The 19040-nt window shown below is 39.1% G+C and overlaps 1 protein-coding gene across 5 annotated transcripts in view; it reads right to left on the minus strand.

Moving 5' to 3' along the window:
• Nucleotides 1–13685: 13685 nt before the first annotated feature.
• LOC124787714 (D-aspartate oxidase) overlaps nucleotides 13686–19040 on the minus strand; it is a 259599-nt gene continuing 254244 nt past the window's right edge. For all 5 annotated transcript variants that reach the window (XM_047254556.1, XM_047254559.1, XM_047254557.1 and 2 more), the window contains exon 7: nucleotides 13686–13953. In XM_047254556.1, the coding sequence (XP_047110512.1) occupies nucleotides 13843–13953 (111 nt within the window). In that variant the 3' untranslated portion in view covers nucleotides 13686–13842. The remainder of the gene's footprint in view (nucleotides 13954–19040) is intronic.

The following is a 19040-nucleotide window of genomic DNA, read 5'->3' on the forward strand; positions in this document are numbered from 1 at the left end:
ACAAACCAGTACAGTCCAAGAATATTAGTTGAAGAAAGTTTGATAAAAAATAGGCAATTTCAAACGTTTACTACTGAACGGAAGTCAGTACACCCAGTAGTATTCATAAAAAGCTTTAAAAATATCTTGCCTAGTGTGTGGAACGAAGCACAGAAAATTCAATATGTAATGTCATACATTCAGGGTGATGCAGCATTGTGGGCTACGGAAGTAGCAGACAGCTGCATGACATATGAACAGTTCGAAAGGGCGTTTTTGTCGAAATACTGGTCGCCTTGTATACAAGAGCGGCTAAGAAAAGAAGTATACAATCCCGAACCGTACTCACACCGTCTTGGGAATCTGAGACGGTATTTCGAGAAGTACATAAACAAAACGCGTTACTGGGACGAGCCTATCTCACCAAGAGACATAATAAGACTCCTAAAATCACATTTACCCATTCATATCAAAGAGAAATTAATACACGTACCAGAAAGCGACATGGAACATTTCCTGTCTGTTCTAGATTCAATAGACTTAATCCAGGAAGACGCAAAAGCAGCGTGTGATCACTCGCGGAATAATGGATCAGGATGTAAACATGACAGAAATAATAGTGCACAAAACCACAACCATGGAAATGGTGGAGGGGGTAACAAGCGGCAAGAGCATTCGCAAAATTGTAATAACGGCAGAAATCAAAACGGGTATGGTCAACCGTCCCACAATAAAAAGCGTCGGTTTGACGACGGGTATGATTCCGGATTGCCAGGGACCAACCGCTGGAAAAATGCGCGAGGTCAGTGGCATAGCAATTACAATGACGGTAATCGTAATTGGAATCAGAATCAGCGACCAAGCCCAGAGCGGCAGGGTAATGACCGGTACGATAACAACAGACCACCACTGCAGAACGCGCCTATTGCACAGTCGTGGCGGCCCACAAACCAAAGCGTAAACATAGTAGAGGTCGCGGATAATAGCCGTACAAGTACCTCGCAAGCAAGCCATCCAACAAACTAGAATCGGCCTCGATATGCTCTCCATCGCTGGCCGTGGGGTGGAGTGAGAGCAACACGAATAACAATAGTATCCCTGGAATACATATGCTGCGATACAACGACGGTATCAGTATGGATAAAGATCTACTGACCGAACCGCATGAATGCAAGAAAGATAGCAACGAAAATGTGCAAGCCATAATAGAAGCGAAAATCAATGATGTCACAGTGAATATAATCATTGACACAGGTGCCTCAGTGAGTGTGATGAGTACAGAGTTGTTTAAAGCGCTAGGGAAGGGACGTAGTATACCGACTTTCCCGGTTAATAATTGCAAGGGGTCTGGAGCTATAAGTGCACAGAGCCAGTTAGTTAAGTACCAGGTGCAGGTGGAGATTTGTAAGGAGGGCGAAGCCATAGTGAGCTCGTTCCTCATTGTTAAAGGGTTAAAGGTGGCCTGCATTCTGGGAGTAGATTTTCTCCGTGAGAGGGACGCAGTGATCGACCTCTCCTCGGGAAAACTAAGTATAGTTAATAAAGGTAGGAGGATTGAGTTGTCTATGATGAAATCGAAGGAGGTACTTGTGCCATGTTGCAATCGAATTAATATCAAAGGTAGGAACCCCTGGGTACTACACTTTAATGATTATTCACCTGTGACGGATCTCTATTATCCGAATATAGGAGATAGAAATTTTGAACCAAATGTTGATGAATTTCGAACCAAAGTACAGGAATCTGAAAGTTTAAGCAACATACAAAAGCAACAGTTGACGCAGCTGTTATCGGAATATACCATGGTATTTACCGACCGACCAGGAATAGTCAAAGGGTACCACTATCACATAGAGGTGATGCCTCACAAAACATACTGTCGCGCATCTTACTCCATCCCTTGGTCGAGGAGGGAAGTAGTGGCTAAAGAGGTTCGGAAGATGTTGCCACACGAATGTAGCTATTTGTTAGCACATCCCCAGACGGGGAAAATAAAAGGACTGTATCCACGTAAAGATGTAAAATTATTTATTCAGTGACATGTCTGATGTAAATAGTAGTGGTAAGAAGATTTCAATTGTGTTTTAGAGTATAAGTATGTTAGTTTTAAGAAAGAATTTATGTATAGTTACAATTTTGAGGAAGTAGAATCAGTAAACTGAGCAATAATATGCAAATGGAAGACTTTGTTTACAGACAGTTAGTGTCATTAAAATACTACATGCTCTTCAAGCAATGAATAATCTTTTGTTGATAAAATAATGATTAATTTCTTGAATCATTTTGTAGTAAGTAAGTGCAATTAATGATGAAATCTCATATAAATATGTAGCAGATGTAATTGTGTTAGAATTAAGGAACCCTGAGAGAGAGTCTATACTAGCCAAAAATTGACTTTGTAGTACGAAATAATTATGTGATGTAATGTGTACTGCCAATAGTGATCTGAGAACGACACTGGAGCAGAAACCAATAAAAAACAAAACCGTTCCGTGTAACCTATGCTTTGTATGTATTAATGCTTCAATTGAAGCCTGTGTACTTGGTACACGTTCTTGAATATTAATTACGCGGTACGCGAATCAAGTTACGCGGAAACTACACTGTAGTCCTGTAGGACGGACCGTTAAAAATAATACTAGTACTAAATGAAGTATTTATTGAACAATATGCCCAAGTCAAGCTGTCATGCACATGGTAAAATCTGTTTGCTAGATGGGTGATAACCTGGCAAGCTACACTAAAAGAGGAAAAGAAAGCTGTGTACAAAAAAATCACACACCTTTAAATAATTACAAAAAAGCAATATATGCCTAGTAATCGTATTAAAAGTGTGTAATGAGAAGGTAACACAATGGACTCAATGTAGATGAGAGTGATTATGCTAAGAACAGTTGTTATGCATTAAAAATAAAGTGTGTGCATAAACAATCTAGGAAAGGACGGAATATTGTGTGTAATAGGGACAGAAAATGACTGTTGTATCTGCACCAATATATACGTCGGTATAAGTTAAGTGTTGAGTGACTAACTGTCATAGTGCAGTGCTCAACGAACAGTACACTGCGAGTAAAAACGGTAATTAGTGATCCGTTCGGAGTCGATTCAAACAAACATCGCTCGACGGAGACATTTAGTATGTGTGTACCGAAATATTTTCGCGTGTTGAAAGACGCTCTGGCAGTGTATCAACCGTGAGAACAAGTGAAAGTGTGTAGTACAATGTGCGTGTGACGAACCCTGAATACCAGTGTCACAATGCCACAAGAAACCTGTTATCACGCCAAAACATCCTGTGCATACCAGCGAAGCGACGGCGTAATGAACAATAAACGCTTTTAACCAAAGTGCATTTTCTTCCACAGCTAATAAGTTGTATCCTTAAAGACAGTACACCGTTGTGGAATATTTGTTTCATGCGTTACGACGGGGAGCCATGCGGAGAAGCAGAGACGGGGGCCGTGCCGCCAGCCAGCCGGTCGCAGGAAACCACTGCAACACGCCGACATTGGTGAATGGTTCGGTGCGGTTCGCGACTGCTCGGGCGCCACCGCAGCACGCCGTCGATGTTGCTGCTAGAAGGTCGTCGACCTCAGCGGTCGTTGGCACGCCGCGCTCCAGACGACGCTACGCAACAATTGCTTCGCGCCGCCCGCTCCGTACAACATTGTTGACGTTCAACCGAACATTACCAACTACGTTGTTCATGTACTAATATGAAAATGATTTATTGAACACGAAATTACGTGACAAACATTTTTTTTTTTGCTGAGTATAACTCAAAACATTCACTTGTTCGATGATATATGTCATATGTTTTCGTCATATTAGTGACACAAACTGACACGAATGTTATACAATGGTAGAACATTTGTCGCGAGTAGGTGTAGAGACAATCCATTACATTGCTATCGAACTGTTTAATGATTGACCTTAATTGTGACACAGAACACAAATGTGAGAAAGTGTAGAAGGTACATTTTTAATAGAGAGACTAAAGGGTTTAACATTTTGACATAAATAATCATTGTTATCTGTGAACATTGGATAAAGTCCACCCTTGTTTAATGAACAAAACCGTGTGTTAAGACAAACCAGGCGAGATGACCATGGCTCCGGCGCAGTTTTCCCAGGTTTTCTGATCGCACGTAGCCCAAATGGGGGAGCCAGAAAACTGTAATGACCCTGGGACTAGGTTTACGGCCACCTCGCAAAGTGTGAAAAAACTATAAAAAGTGTAATTAAAACTATAATGTAAAAGAGCAGAGAAGTGAACAGTGAATATTCCAAACAAGGTGATAGACAATGACAAAACGGACGTTAGTGGCAGCATATTGCCGAACATTCTTAACGTTGGTCAATTGCTGCCAGGGGGCATTCTTTAGCAAAAGACATATTTTGTAGTAAAGAGAAAATATTGTGCATCGTATTCTGTTATTGTATGGAATTATGTATTTTTTTTATTATTATTTATTTTAGATAATATCTGTGTCGGCGAGTACTGAAACCGCACAGACGATAAATATCATACACAGATGAAAAACATCACTAGTATAAATAATACAGCATGAACATTAATTTCTTTGTCTTCCTCTTGGATTACGGGAGTAAGATAGCCTGTGTCGCAGTTGTACATGCTAACGTAGTCTTCTTTTGTCATGGTTAGTCGATGTACGCCATTACGTACTCATTTTTAAAAAAAGGTGTGTATTGTAGATAAGTTAACATATTTGAATGTTTTGAATAGAGTTATTTAATGAAACCTTGCATTATTATTTGTAGTAGCTTGCTTAAATTATTATCCCATCCTTTTAAGACATTTTCAGTTATTTAAATATTATCCGTGGTGCAGAGGTGCGCTACGAACGAACAAGCCGCTGCCGCGGCGCATTCAAACTGCATTAAAAGAAATCGATCATACCGCAAAGAAGCGGGAAGGTAATAGTGAAATAAAATCATGTCTTTCAGCTTCCGGACTTGCAGAGCAGAGCAGCAGATTTTATGATGTGTTTTGCAGGTTGACGCGGGCTGTTGATAATATATTGCTAACAGTACAAAAGGGATAATTTACCTTCGTAACATAATAGGAATTTTGTTGTGCTTAGTTCTGGTCTGGCAAACCTTATAGTGAAAACGTATTTGTCTCCGACAATAGTCTCATGTTCTTGTGCTAGTCGTGGTAATTATTGGTGTTTTACGCTTAACAAAAATCCACTGCAAAATGTTGAACAATCTTTGCGAACTGTAACATCAGTATTTCATAACAAAGTAATTTTCATTTTCAATAACTATAAAGTAGGGAAGATATGTTGATTTCTTATAGTGAGTTACAGTAACCAAAAATGTTCCTTTAATAGAAAGCCAGATACAGAACAATAAGAACCCAATATATTCTGTTTTGTTGAAAATTAATGATTATAAAGAAATTCTGGGCACAGCATTACTAAAAGGTATTTCGCGGCTCTTTTCGTATATGCGTTATTACGCGAGCAATAACAAAAACAAAACCAAAATAAATAGAAAAGAGTATATATATATATTTCACGACCAAAAACGCGAAAGGTTGTGAAGCAATACTGGATGTGAGGAATTCTTGGAAGGTTTGATTTTCAGGCAATGGTGACGGATCAAGTGGGGATCATGGTCGGAACTCTTCAAAGCAGGGTTCAATGTCAGGTTTGCTGCTAGAAAGGTTTTGAGATTGGTTAGCAAAGTAATATTATCAGTTGTCATTATGTGTGAAGGAAATTAGGTCCTTCAGGAATGCAGCATGATTAAATGCACATTTAGGGCTGAAAGTGAGACTCTTGGATAATAAAGATAATTCAGGAGGGGAGAATGCTTTAGACAAGAGGTTGAGAACACTGTACTGTTGTGACTTGTTCTTGCAATTGCTTGGCCAATAAAATATTGCAGCCAAAAGCAGAAGGGTTGAGGGGGAAGGAAGAGGGGTGAAGGAAAGACATTGGAGAGATTTAGGAAAAGGGTTGGAGTTTGGAAAAGTCACTCAGAAACCCACATCAGGGGAGACTTACCAGATGGGATTTTATTTATTTATTTCGTGTATGATACGTAACAATCACAATAACACATAAAATACAGAACCACAGACACATTAAAATACAGTTTATATCTTTACATCTAAGCCATTGATCCAATCCACCACTTCGGAAGTAATCACGTTCAAATCCACCACATTTCCAGGGAGGGCATGGAGGGGCAATCCATTGCTATATGCTTCATTGTTTGTGGAACATCAGCACAGTCACCAGATGGGATGAGAAGGAAAGACTGATTGTTGGAGACTGCACAATATGAGATTTGAAAACTGAGAGTTTAAAGGTGGAAGACAGGGTAATGACAGAGATTACTACTATCACATTGTGCACAGGAGTGAAAAGCTAGTTGCATTGTATGTAACAGAGATGGGAGGGAGATGTTGGAAAATAGGCTGATCATAAAACGAAAATTTAGAAAACTAAAATGGAATGAATAAAGGAGTAGTTACTGTGAAGAAACGCTGAGACAGAACAAATTAATGTAAATTAAGTCCAGGTGGGTGGCAAGAACCAAGGACATGTAGAACTAGTTCCTACCTGCAGCTCTAGTTCGCACCTGCACAGTTTTGACAGTTGCCATCCTTCCTACGTCAAACATTCCCTCCCATACGGCTGTGGTATTTGAAGCAAATGTATTTGTTCAGATGTAGAATCTTTACAGCAATACACCAAAATTCTCACCTCAGCCTGCACTGGATGTGATTACCGCATCAGTCTGGTTCAAAAGCAGATTTCCCAGACCTTCACATCCAATCCTAGTACTGCTAATCCCTCAAAAAAAACAATTTCAGAGCACACATTTACCACTCAGTATTATCTTAGTCTTGAATGTATTTATTAACCAGCTCTACAAGCTCTGTGACTGGCAAAACATATACTATCAAAGGGAGAGTCACCTGTGAAATGATGCACGCCATATCATATAACAGCTGTTATGTAAGCATTGTTCGGCCTTTTAAATCGGCTTGACTACCATCAAGTTATCAGTTAGGATGAATGGATGTAGACAGAGGTTGTATACCAGGAACACACAGGATCCTGTTGCAGACCATGCTCTACAACATGACAGTCGTGACCCTGGTGCCTGTTTCACCAAATGTGCCATCTAGTTTCTTCCCCATACACCAGTTTCTCAGAACTCTGCAGGTGGGAACTGGTACTACGACATGTCCTTGGTTCTCACCACCCACCTGGCCTTAATTTGTGTTAATACCTTCCATCTCAGCATTTCTTCATAGTATCTATTCCTTTCTTCATTCCATTTTAGTTTTATACATCTTTCATTTTCTGTCCTGTCTATATTCCTCTGTACCCCTCCCACCTCTATTATATACAGTGCACTTAGCTTTTCACTCTTATTGACTCATACATGATGTTTTACCAGTACTCTCTGTCTTGCACCATACCCTGTCTTCCACCTTTAAACTCACGGGTTTTCAAATCTCGTCTGGTGCAGTCTCCAACAATCAAGTCTTCCCTTCTCATCCTGTCCTGTAAGTCCCCACTGACCCGGGGTTCTGAATGACTTTTCTGAATTCTAACCCATTTCGTACACCTCTCCAGTCCTTTTCCTTCACTCCTCTTCCTTCCCATTCAACCCTTCTGCCAGAAAAAGGAGCCACTGGCTCCAAAAGATCACATAAGTAATTTTTTTTTATGTATGTGTTCTCCTGCCACCACTTGGTGAGTAGATTTTTCTTTTTTTTTTTTTACTTATCCAATTACATTGTGTACTTCGTTTTATGTAATGAAACAAGCAACTCTTGTACACTGTCAATCTTACAAATGAAATAGCAGCAGATGGATGGTAATTCTAGATCAGGTACTCACAGCTGTCATTGCAGCAACTGCACCAATCTCTGTTGGTGCTCCTGATGACAGTTCATGTCAGCAGGATCCCCATTGGAGGTGAAGTTGTACTACCAGCACAACCAAGCATCAATATCAAATAGGAGAAGATTGGCTCTTCTCATTTTTTGTTCTTTGAATATAAGTACTTGCTCAGAAGTACCACAATTTTTCTCTCTCCTTTTTTCTGTCTTCCATTTCATTTCTTCTTTTGGAGCACTGCATACATTTCAAGTCATATGTTGCACCCCAAATAATAATATTCTCTTTTTTGTATTCTCTATTTCATTAAGTACTTTGTTAAAATTAGCTTATTAAAGCTTTCTCCTCACTTTCTATTTCAAAACATTAAGCATGAAAGTAATAGTAGCCAAATATACCGGTAGTCAGAAACTCTAGTTGATACATGTTTATATCCATTGGTAACCACAGTTTCATTTCTGTGACTTTATTCCAAGGAACTGAAAATGTTTCTTTCTTGTAAAAATAAATTGCAGTCTTGAATAGTAATTATTCACTTCCATGACATAACAATATAACCAATAAATTTCTTTATATTTGATTTTCCTGACTTCTGGTGCAGAGTACTGTAATGGAAATCTCTTGCAAGTGGTCACTTGTTTATTACTACTTGAGTCGTATTTCTCAGACTACATTTCCATGTTAATCTCCAACCTGGAGTCTCACTCTTATCCTTTATACGCAGTTGCAGTCAAATTTAACACTTCTGCTAAAATACCAACAATTGTTAAGACATACTTTACAATGTGCATTTGTTTTTATTAACAATATTCAGGTAGCATGTATCAGGTATGCTCACTACATCACATCACTTATTAGTACATTCAAATCCCAAACCATCGTATATCCCTTATTATTATGTCATAGTCCTTTTTGTTCCATGCTTTTAAAAACAATATTACAAAGCATCTGTCCAACCACCCAGCAATGCCCAACATCTGCAGCCCACATCAAATGTTTAAACTCTGCATTTCCACAGGATATGTGCCACTGTCCTGTGACTTACAGGAACCTCTGAATATACCAGTATTAGAATATTGTGGTTCTGGAGATCAGCACGTGTTGACTTACTTTTCATCTTTCTTAAATAGGAAGTATGCTAACTATTGCCTCACGTTTTGAACTGGCTGTATTTCCTGATAGTGGAATTGTACATAGAGGACTCAACATGCCTGCTTCTGGTGCTTTAATGCATCAGGGTAGTATTTCCACTAGTTGCTATGCCACTGTCAAATACTGTTAAACTGTGTAGCTATGTGTGCCCTTGACTACCAAATATGTAGGTATAAATAAGCTTTTGCTTCAACTTTTGCAGTGCTTAATTTTGTTGTAGTAAGGTTAGTTAAAACATACTGAAGTTTGAAAAAAAAAAATTGTGATAATAGCCTAATTCACAGCAAGGTGAGGAGTATGTTGAACAGTTATATTCTACTGAAGATTCATTAAAAAAGTGCAGTATTGCACCAGCATTGTGAAACATTTGCACATGTTGAGGTTCAGGTATGACAGGATTCTGAAAGTAGAGATTAATCTCTAATGTAAATGATTGTAACAATGGAAAGTTTCCCAAATTTACAAAGTTTTAATGATCCTGTATGTTCATCATTTTAGACAATGAAAACACTCTTGTGCATGCTACAACAAAATTTTTTATTTTTACATAATTTGCTTTCACAAACTGTCGAAAGTGAACTTACAAGTCTAAGCGTAGTGTCCAATCCCAAAGAGTAAACATACTGTCAACAGTGTCTGTTTCACACACATTGAAATACACTGTGTGCAATCTATTTTTTGTGTGGTGTTTCCCACACAGCCCCCTGTAGCAGAGTGGAGCTGCTGGAATGTACGGGTATCTGTATTGCACGCATCATCTGGCACTGATGTGAACTACTGGCTTTCCTGGCATTTCTTCTAGGTCTGTTGGCCATGTTGAGGGTTTCATTTGCTCCAATTATGCTCCTTCTTCTGTCTTTTCTGAAAATAATCTGTTGTCTGATGCCAATATATATGCAGGCTTCACACTTTCTAGGGACAATGTCTATTGTTTGCCGTTACATTGTATCATATGTTTGTCCCATCTTATGGCTCTGCATGGCCCTGCATATAGTGGTCGTAGAGGGGGACCTAATACATCTGTCTTCAGCATTACACGTGCACAAGTGCTGAGATCTTTGTACACAAAAAACTTGCATTCACCATGTCATGTTGCTGGTGATGGCTGGAGTCTGGAAATGTGGCTTTGTACTTGTTGCAGCAAGTATGTCAGATTACTTCCTGTCGATTCTAATGGTGCTGAAAAAAATTCCAATGGCAGACGTAGGGTCTCCCCATCTCTGCCATTGAAGCTCCTATATCTATACTTTTCAGTCCTCTTACTAACTTTAGTGGTGTTTGTATTAGCGAGCACAATAGAACAGTTATCAATATCCAGTACGATTTAATGCCTACTGGTATTTCATAATCAGAGTACCTTCACAGTTCATAGCACATGCCTATACCTTCACCGTGGGTGAGAAACTGAATGCTCCAGGAAGACAAACTAAAGTTCCAGTTAATATCAGATGCAAACCATTGCCACTATCATTTAACCATTCCAAGATCCTCTTTTGTTTTGCATTTTACTATTTATGAACGTTTGTATTTTATGAACTATAAGATGCATTTTTTTCTCCAAGAAATTCCCTCCAATAATCAGGTCCATCTTATACTTAAAATTAACATAAAAATGTCCAATGTTTGATTTAAAATTCCTTCCAGTCTTTAAAATGGCCATATATTGTATGCCACAGGAAACCTATCTCTATCTGGCAAAACTGGATACAACTGGCAACAGCAGTGTGCTGATGCAACAAACAAGAGTTGCGGGGATTCACAAGCTTGCTAACAGTGCCTCCCTCCTGACTCTCTATCACAAACCTTCACTGTCTAGCATATGATGCATCATTGCAATCTACATTGCCAGTGAACTTGAACTGAAAGTGATGTGTGTTATCGGTAACAGTACAATTTTTTTGTTAGTAGCTAGTTTTGAAGTGGAAAAAAATAAAAGGTATTCATATGATGCAAGCTATAAATTGAAAGTAATAGAATAGTGAACAATGATGACAATGAAGAGGAAGAAGAAGAAAGTTCATATGGAAACTGTCAGGGATTTTAAAGGTCAGTTCGGTTTTATAAACTGAGATTTTTTTTTTAGTCTGTCTTCGCAATCTAATAAAAAAAATTATAAAAATGTTATTAAAAAACTGCTTGAAAATTAAGGTGCATCTTATAGTCCATAGTGTCTTATAACCAGTAAAATATGGTACAAATTGGTGTGAAAATAATTATGATGATGTAACTTGCTTCAGTTTATGTGTGTCTTTTGTTTTGAATCTCCTCATATACTTATGAGCTACTTTTGTGTGGAAATAATAATTAAGATTACATGACTTGCTTCAGTTTATTTGTTGCTATAAAATCACAGTTCTCATTTCCACTGTCAGTTTTGAAAAGATATTGAGTCACTTTTCTCAAGGGAGAGGAAATCAGGAACAATAAAAATCAAGATAGAGTACACTATATGATGAGACAAATTTTATTTGCACCTCTAAATGCTGAGCAGTGTCAAATACTCATTTCATACCACCGTTTGAGATGTTATTCATTAACAATTGGACATAACTTCAGTTACAGAATTAACATTGTAATTACAATAGCCTGTAAAATGTGCTGGCTGTGTTTTTCCTAAAACCATCATTGATCTCAATAAAATCTTTCATGAAGATCCACAAAGTCTTCCATAATGCATTTTCTGATGCCCACTACTAATATACAACTGCGCACAGCTTTTAAAAGCTATATATAATCAGATTGTCAGCATAGTTTATTAACGGTTGTTTTTTTTTCAATTAAAAAGAAACAAGTATCTTGGTTACTTATAACAACCTACATAAGTATAATAGACATGAATCCTAAATGTTTAACCTTCACTAAAGTCATGGGAAATGAGCAATAGCACAACATAAGACCTTTACTGACGAAGTTAGGATTTTATGTGCTTCAGTAAAAAATATAGGATCCCTGAAAAGTAGTGCTAAGGTGGATTCAATGAGCTTTTCAGTGGCAGCAGAGAAAATGCTCTTCAACGTAACAGGGCTGATGAATGAAAGGTCTCCACACTGACCTATGGAGAAGCAGCTTCAAAGGTTGAAGACGACAACTTCAAAACAAAATCAGGCAGGCTGGGATGCGTTGTCATGTAGCACAGCTGTACCATGTAGCTACTCTATCAAGGTATTAGAGCTCATTGTAGGATACCAAATGAATGTTTTAACAAGCTCTCCCGTTTTCTGTGGGACAGAACACAGTTGACTAATGATCATAATGAATTTGGAATTTCTGTACTAGCTTGGAATGTTGTTAGTGTAATTAGAATGCCAACTATAAGCTACAAAAATACAGTTTTAATGAATTTAAAAATTATATTACAGAATGAAGACAGAAACAAAACATAAAAAACAAACAATACATTTGGTGTGGGCAAACAGTAGTTGTCACAAGCAAGAGTAGCAAGTATAATGGATTCTGTTCTATCATATGTCAGCGAAAGACTGTTAACTGTAATATTACGGGCTGAGTCTAATAGATTGAGTGACACACATACTTCCATTCATGGAAAATGTTACAATTGTTGTTTTAATTAGTTAGGCTGCTGCTTCAGTTCCTAAAAAGTAAACAAAAGTGTGCAGAAAGGAACAAAATAAATAAAAATTACTATTATGTTGATAGGAAATACAAATCAAGAGTAGAAATTAGTAAAATCACCAATTAAACAGGATTTTTCACTTCACATGAATTAAATTGGGTATCAACTAAGGCAATTATGCGTTTTAACAAACTGGTAGTAATTCATTCATTTTTCAAAGGGAATTTAGTGAAAATGATCTTTAATTTGTTAATTACCCATATTTCAGGAAGCAATGTATTGCCATGACCTGGTGAAATGTATACTGGATTGAATAGGTCAATTAGAAGGATGAAGTCAACATGATGTAATTAGTAATTGTTACACCAGAATTGGCTAACAAACTATTTAAATGAAAAGCAAAAGGTGACCAAACTCGAAAAGGAGTGGGATAATGCCCTTGAAGAAAACTATGGACAAGATAAATTATGTTAAAAATTACACATCATAAACAAAAGTTTGCAAAAAAATTTTAAATGATTTATTTTTCCGTAATTTTCAGAATGTGTGCTTTCCAAGCAAATGACTTTTGTATAACACCTCCATGTAAGTGTGTGATTCAGGAGTCTAATACCTCCCCAAAATTTTTGTTTTAAAGGGACAAAATTACGCACTAATGAGGAACACAAAATTACATTACTATGGAATGTGACATAAAAGAAACAACGGTGAAACCAATCTTTTTAGATTAAAATAGTATCATACGTGCATTAAAATGTGCTACAAAAACATAGGTGCAATTAAACACTTAAGCACTGTCACAAAATTACACTTATAGCAGAAAACTAGACATGAATTGCTTTACAACGATGACATTCAAACATTTACTCAAGTTCTCAATCAAATATGAAACTTAATGGAATACAACTGAAAGCATACATGCCCTTGAATTTTAATTTAATGAAGTAGCAGCTTTCAAATTTAATGACAACAGTTTCCTAAAACTATACTGCTTTTGCATCTGTTAACTTTCAATTCCACGAGTACAAGCCAGGCTATTTATTTGTATGTAACAGGTGGTCAAAAATTCAAAGCAACATAAAGACAGCACGTCATAAGAACTTTTTTATTTCTGTACATTGTAAACTTTGAGTTTTTCTTAAGCTAAACAGTATTAAGATGTTATGTGTTACAGTCAATGTCTTGTGGAGTGGCAAGTATGTGTAAATGTGATCAGGAACAACATCTCCTCCTCTTAATAACAAGCCCTTATAATTTGCTGCGTGCAGAATGCATTTCTTTCACAAGCTGAACTGCATGCTTTGCTGTTCCAGGTGCTGATGTAACTCCATAACCACCATGACCGTAGTTATGAACAACCTAGAACACAAAAATTACTTATTTTAATTCTATACTATTTCTGTGATACTTTCATGAATTACAAACAAATCTGTTGCCGGTAATTGATCTTACATCTGTTCTGAATGTATGTGCGTTCATGTGATATTCACAGAAAGTTGTACTTTACAACCCCAATTATGCTCAACATCATCTTTCTTCAATCATATCAACTCTACAGCTTACGTGTACTAAAAATACATGAATACTGAAGGAGAAAGTAAAGGACACAATTTAAATATTGTTTTCCACTAAGCGCCCTAGTCTAACAGTGTCAACAATTCCGAAACAGTAACTCTGCCCCCCTCCCCCTCCAAATCTCTCAATCTGTGAATCTGTGTGAGAGAGGGAAGGGAGGCAGCAGGAGAGACTGTTGTTTGTAACAAAGCTGGAAGAGGAAAGAAAGACAGTGCAACAGCCAGCCAATGGCATATTCTGATCTTGTAAGAGGACATAAGGACTTGAGAGAGTGGCTGAAGTAAATGGATAGTGTCTTGATAAGAGGTTATAAGATTAACACCAAAAAAAGTAAAGGATGGCTAGTGGAATGTATTAAAATGAAATCAGGTGATGTCGGGAGAATTAGATTATGAAAGGAAACAGTAACAGTAGATGAATTTTGCTATTTGGGCAATAACATAACCTGATGATGGCTGGAGTAGAGAGGATATAATATGCAGACTGTCTATAGCAGAAAAGTATTTCTGTAAAACAGGTATTTGGTAATATCTAATATCAAGTTAAGTGTTGAGAAGTTTTTTCTGAAGGTATTTGTCTGGAGTGTAGCCTTATGTGGAAGTGAAATGTGGATGATAAATAGTTCAGATAAGAGTAGAACAAAAGCTTTTGAGTTGTAGTACTACACAAGACAGCTGAAGATTATATGGGTAGATCAAATAACTAATGAGGATGTACTGATTCGAACTGGGGAAAAACAAAATTTATGGCACAAGTTAAGCAAAGGAGGTATCGGTTGACAGTCCAATCCCGAGGCATCAAGGTATTTTCAATTTGGTAATGGAAAGAAGTGCAACGGATTTTGGATTTTGGTATTGCGATCTCTCTGTTGTCATGTCACATCCCGTAAACTTTTGAGGTACATTTAACTGGGTGAGGATCTCATGACTATAAATCTAAAATGAATTACATTAAGGATTCAATGGCAAAATGAGATACAGTACGGATTCAAGGACAGCGGATGCAGGCGAGTATCCACAGCAATGCCCAAATCTTCAAACATAGTAGTGAGCATAAAGACACCTGTGCTTGATGCAGTAACATTTCTCACAAGATGCTCAATTACTGAAACAAGTGGCAGCACCATAAACACAGACTGCACAGAATATATGCCCATTAACAGCCACTGCTTTAGGTAGATAGCAGCACATCATATCAGCTCAAAGTAAATCTACAGGTGAATGAATATAGAGTAATGTGGAAAATGTAATATTTGTGGTTTTCTAACGAGATTCATTCAAGTGTGGCAGCTCTCCTGGACGGCGGATCGTATCACACAGCCGGGCTACAAGCAGCAACAGATGGGGCAACACTGTCCCAGTCCATGGTGAGTCATTGGTTCGACCATCTGAGGCCACGCAGGGTCCGCAGCCAGCTGGGCGGGCCACGCTTCGGCTCGCTACCGCAGGCAGTCGTCTTCACTCCCGACACACGCCGGAGACTTCCGAGGCGAGGGCCGCAGATGCGGACATCACATAGCGGGCACTTGTTTGTCACCGCGATCTCAGCCACGCCAGCGAGAAGAAGGACGCAGCTGGCCACCTGCAGCTCACACCGAGCGGCGCTGAGTCGGCAGGGACGCAGACCGCTGAGTCAACTGTGGCATCCTGACAATGCCGCAACTCCGCTGGCATACAAGGCCGGCATGACACAGCGTTGCGTGGCACAGGCCGCTGGGGTACTTCCTCAGCATTGCGGGACCATGTGACGCAGACTGAGGTGAATGGAGCACTGTAGTGAAAGCAAATAAATCATTTGGAAAGTTCTCGCCGAGTTTTAATATGGCACCTCCTGGCACCCACCCACTACATTTGGTGTCTTCCCGCTACATTTGGTCATCCTGATACATTTGGTGGCAGAAGACACCACAACATTTGGTGTCAGAATCGAGGACGGCATCCGTCCAGTATGACGTTCCGAGCCCACCGCCTGCAGTACAGTCACAAGATGTGGTGAGTGCTGACAAAATTGTTCTTTTTGAGTGTTGGACGTTTTCTTTCTTTTTTGCTTTTTCGAGTATGTCTCCTGGCAAGCCACATTTTTAGATGTTTAACATTGTTTTTGTGGTATTTAATTACCTTTGTGTTAATTTGAGTGTGATGGTACTGAGGTATAAGGAATCAGATTATTTTTGCAGTTAAATGTTTTGGTTTTTGGGATTTTATAAGTTGAAATGGGACTAACTGGGGACGAAAGTAACACAATGGCAGAGTCAAGGACGCGAGGTGTGTAGGAACGAGAAGCGGTGCGGATTTTGATGGAAAAAGTAGCACAATTGACAGCAGTCAGTATGCACTTGAGAAATGAATTAACTTCTGCAAGTTTGATTATTCCGTTTTCTAGCAAGGCATCTGAGGATGTGCGTTCATTTGTGGAGGACTTGGAGACTTCAGCGGTGATGAATGGGTGGTCCGATGAGCAGTTGTTACATATAGCCAAGATTAGACTAACGGGTGAAGCGAAAACATATGTAAGGTGTTCTGAGGCATTAAGGAAGGCAGGACAGTTTAAACAGTTAAAGGAAGGGCTTTTACAAAGGTACAAGAAACAGAATAGTGCTCGGTACTTTAGGGAGAGGTTAAGTACAATGATAAAGAGACAGGGGGAGATGGTGGAGAAATTTGCGGACAGGATAAGGAAAATTAATGAGTATACTTACGAGTTGGGTCAGAGCGATGAAGCGAATAGTGTTACGTTGCAGGAGGCCGAGCAAAGGGCACTTGATGTATTTTTGAGAGGGTTACCAGTGCAAATGTCACAGAAAGTGCTTGAAGGGAATCCGAAAGATTTGTATTCGGCCATTCAGCTGGCAATTCTATGTGAGAAAAAGACTTGGCAACAGGGGTAAGTGAGAGGCAAACAGTATTTGCAGCAGTATAAAATGCTACAAGTGTGGTCATATGGGACATGTGCAGAGGCAATGTACCCAGTCACCGAGGAATAGAGGAAGGGGTGGAAATTAGCAGTGTGGAAGATGGAGAAGTGGAGATAGGAGAGGTGCACAAGAGTTAAACGGGGCCCAAGACCCACCTAAGGGAGCTCCCGTTTAATTTCAATGCTACGAATACGTATGCAGGGATGGAATGTTCAGTGGTAGGATCCGTAGGAACTAAAAAGTTTACGGTTTTGTTGGACACAGGGGCACAAGTGTCAGTGGCTACTAAGAATATAGTGGGATAAAGGAAGTTACACCCACCATGTTATAGGTTGCGTGGAGTGGGGGATAAGGAGGTCACGCCTTTGGGGTCAGTGACAGTCGATTTTCCCATAGGGAAAGTCCGATTTAATGCATGCATGGAGGTGGCACCATGGGTAAGCGAGGGCTACACCATGATCCTAGGAGTAGATTTCTTGCATCAACATCATGCCAAAATTGCCCTCGGACAATGAACTGTGGAACTTGGTGGAATGTTATTTCTGCTAGGGGAAACTGTTGTCAATGCAGAGCTGTCGCGAGGGGCATTTAACGTAATGAACAAACCAATTGAACCGTGTACATTAGCATTAAGGCTTAATTCACATGACTGTGTGTCTAGTGACACCGGGAAGTCGCTTTGTGTAAGTGTGGAGTCAAATCTACCTGTGGGTACAATAAGTGTTACTGAACCATTGGAAGATAATGAAGATTTGGGTTCATTGGAGTGTTTTGTGAAACGTAGTGTTGTACATGTACAGGAGGGGAATGATGGGCAAGTAGTTCCCGTGAACGTGGATAATTTTAGTGCTGTAGACGCGAATTTGAGGAAAGGAGTTTTAGTAGCAAATTTAGATGTGCCAGATGACGAAGACTGGTGTTCGAGAGGCAGGCGAAGTGATAAATCACTAACTGCCAATAGAAATGCATTGTGTGACACAATGAAGCGTTTGAAAGGAGACGAAAGAGAGCATATGGAGGAATTATTGTGGGAATTTAAGGATTTGTTTTTTCCACAAGGGCCGTTACCAGCAACTCCATTAGTTCAACATAGGATACCAACAGGGAATGAAGCACCTGTTTACCATAAACCATACAGAATACCGAGGTATTTGCAGCCAATTGTGGAGGATTTCATTGACCAGCAGCTTGCGGATGGTATTATAGAGCATAGTAATAGTTGCGGGGAAGCAGGCATTGTCACTGTGCCTAAAAAATCTACGGATGAACTAAGAAATAAACGTTCCGTTGTGACTACCGATACCTCAATAATAAGACAGTAACGGATGCTTACACCATTCCAAACATATCGGAGGCTTTGGATCATTGAGGACAGTGCCAGTACTTTTCTATGATGGATTTGACAAGTGGTTATCATCAGTTAGACGTGGCTCCAGAGGATCGTCCAAAAACTGCTTTCTCTACACCTGGAGGTCATCACCAGTACATTAGAATGCCATTCAGTTTGAAAAACACTCTGGCAACATTTCAGAGGTTGCTAGACAGTGTCTTGAGGGGTTTGAAACCATGGCAGTGTCTTGTCTATTTGGGTGACATTATAGTGTTTTCAAGTAGTATGAGGCAAGACAGACAACAGTTAAGGAAAGTCTTTATGAGGTTAAGAGCAGTTCATTTGTCGTTGAGCCTCGAGAAGTGTCATTTCGCATTAGAAGAAGTAAAATATTTGGGTCGTATTATCAGTAAGGACGGAGTGTGAACAGATCGGAGGTTGGTACAGGCTGTAAGGGATTTTCGGGAACTGAAAACAGTTAAGGAAGTGCAGTTATTCATCGGAATTTGCAATTTCTATCGAAAGTTCGTGAAGGGTTTTGCAGATTTAGCACAGCCGTTGATGCGATTGTTACGGAAGAGTGTGAAATTTGAGAGGACAGAAGAGTGTTAGAAAACGTTTGACAAA

Source organism: Schistocerca piceifrons, chromosome 3 (assembly GCF_021461385.2).
Source record: "Schistocerca piceifrons isolate TAMUIC-IGC-003096 chromosome 3, iqSchPice1.1, whole genome shotgun sequence".
NCBI classification, from domain to species: Eukaryota; Metazoa; Arthropoda; class Insecta; order Orthoptera; family Acrididae; genus Schistocerca; species Schistocerca piceifrons.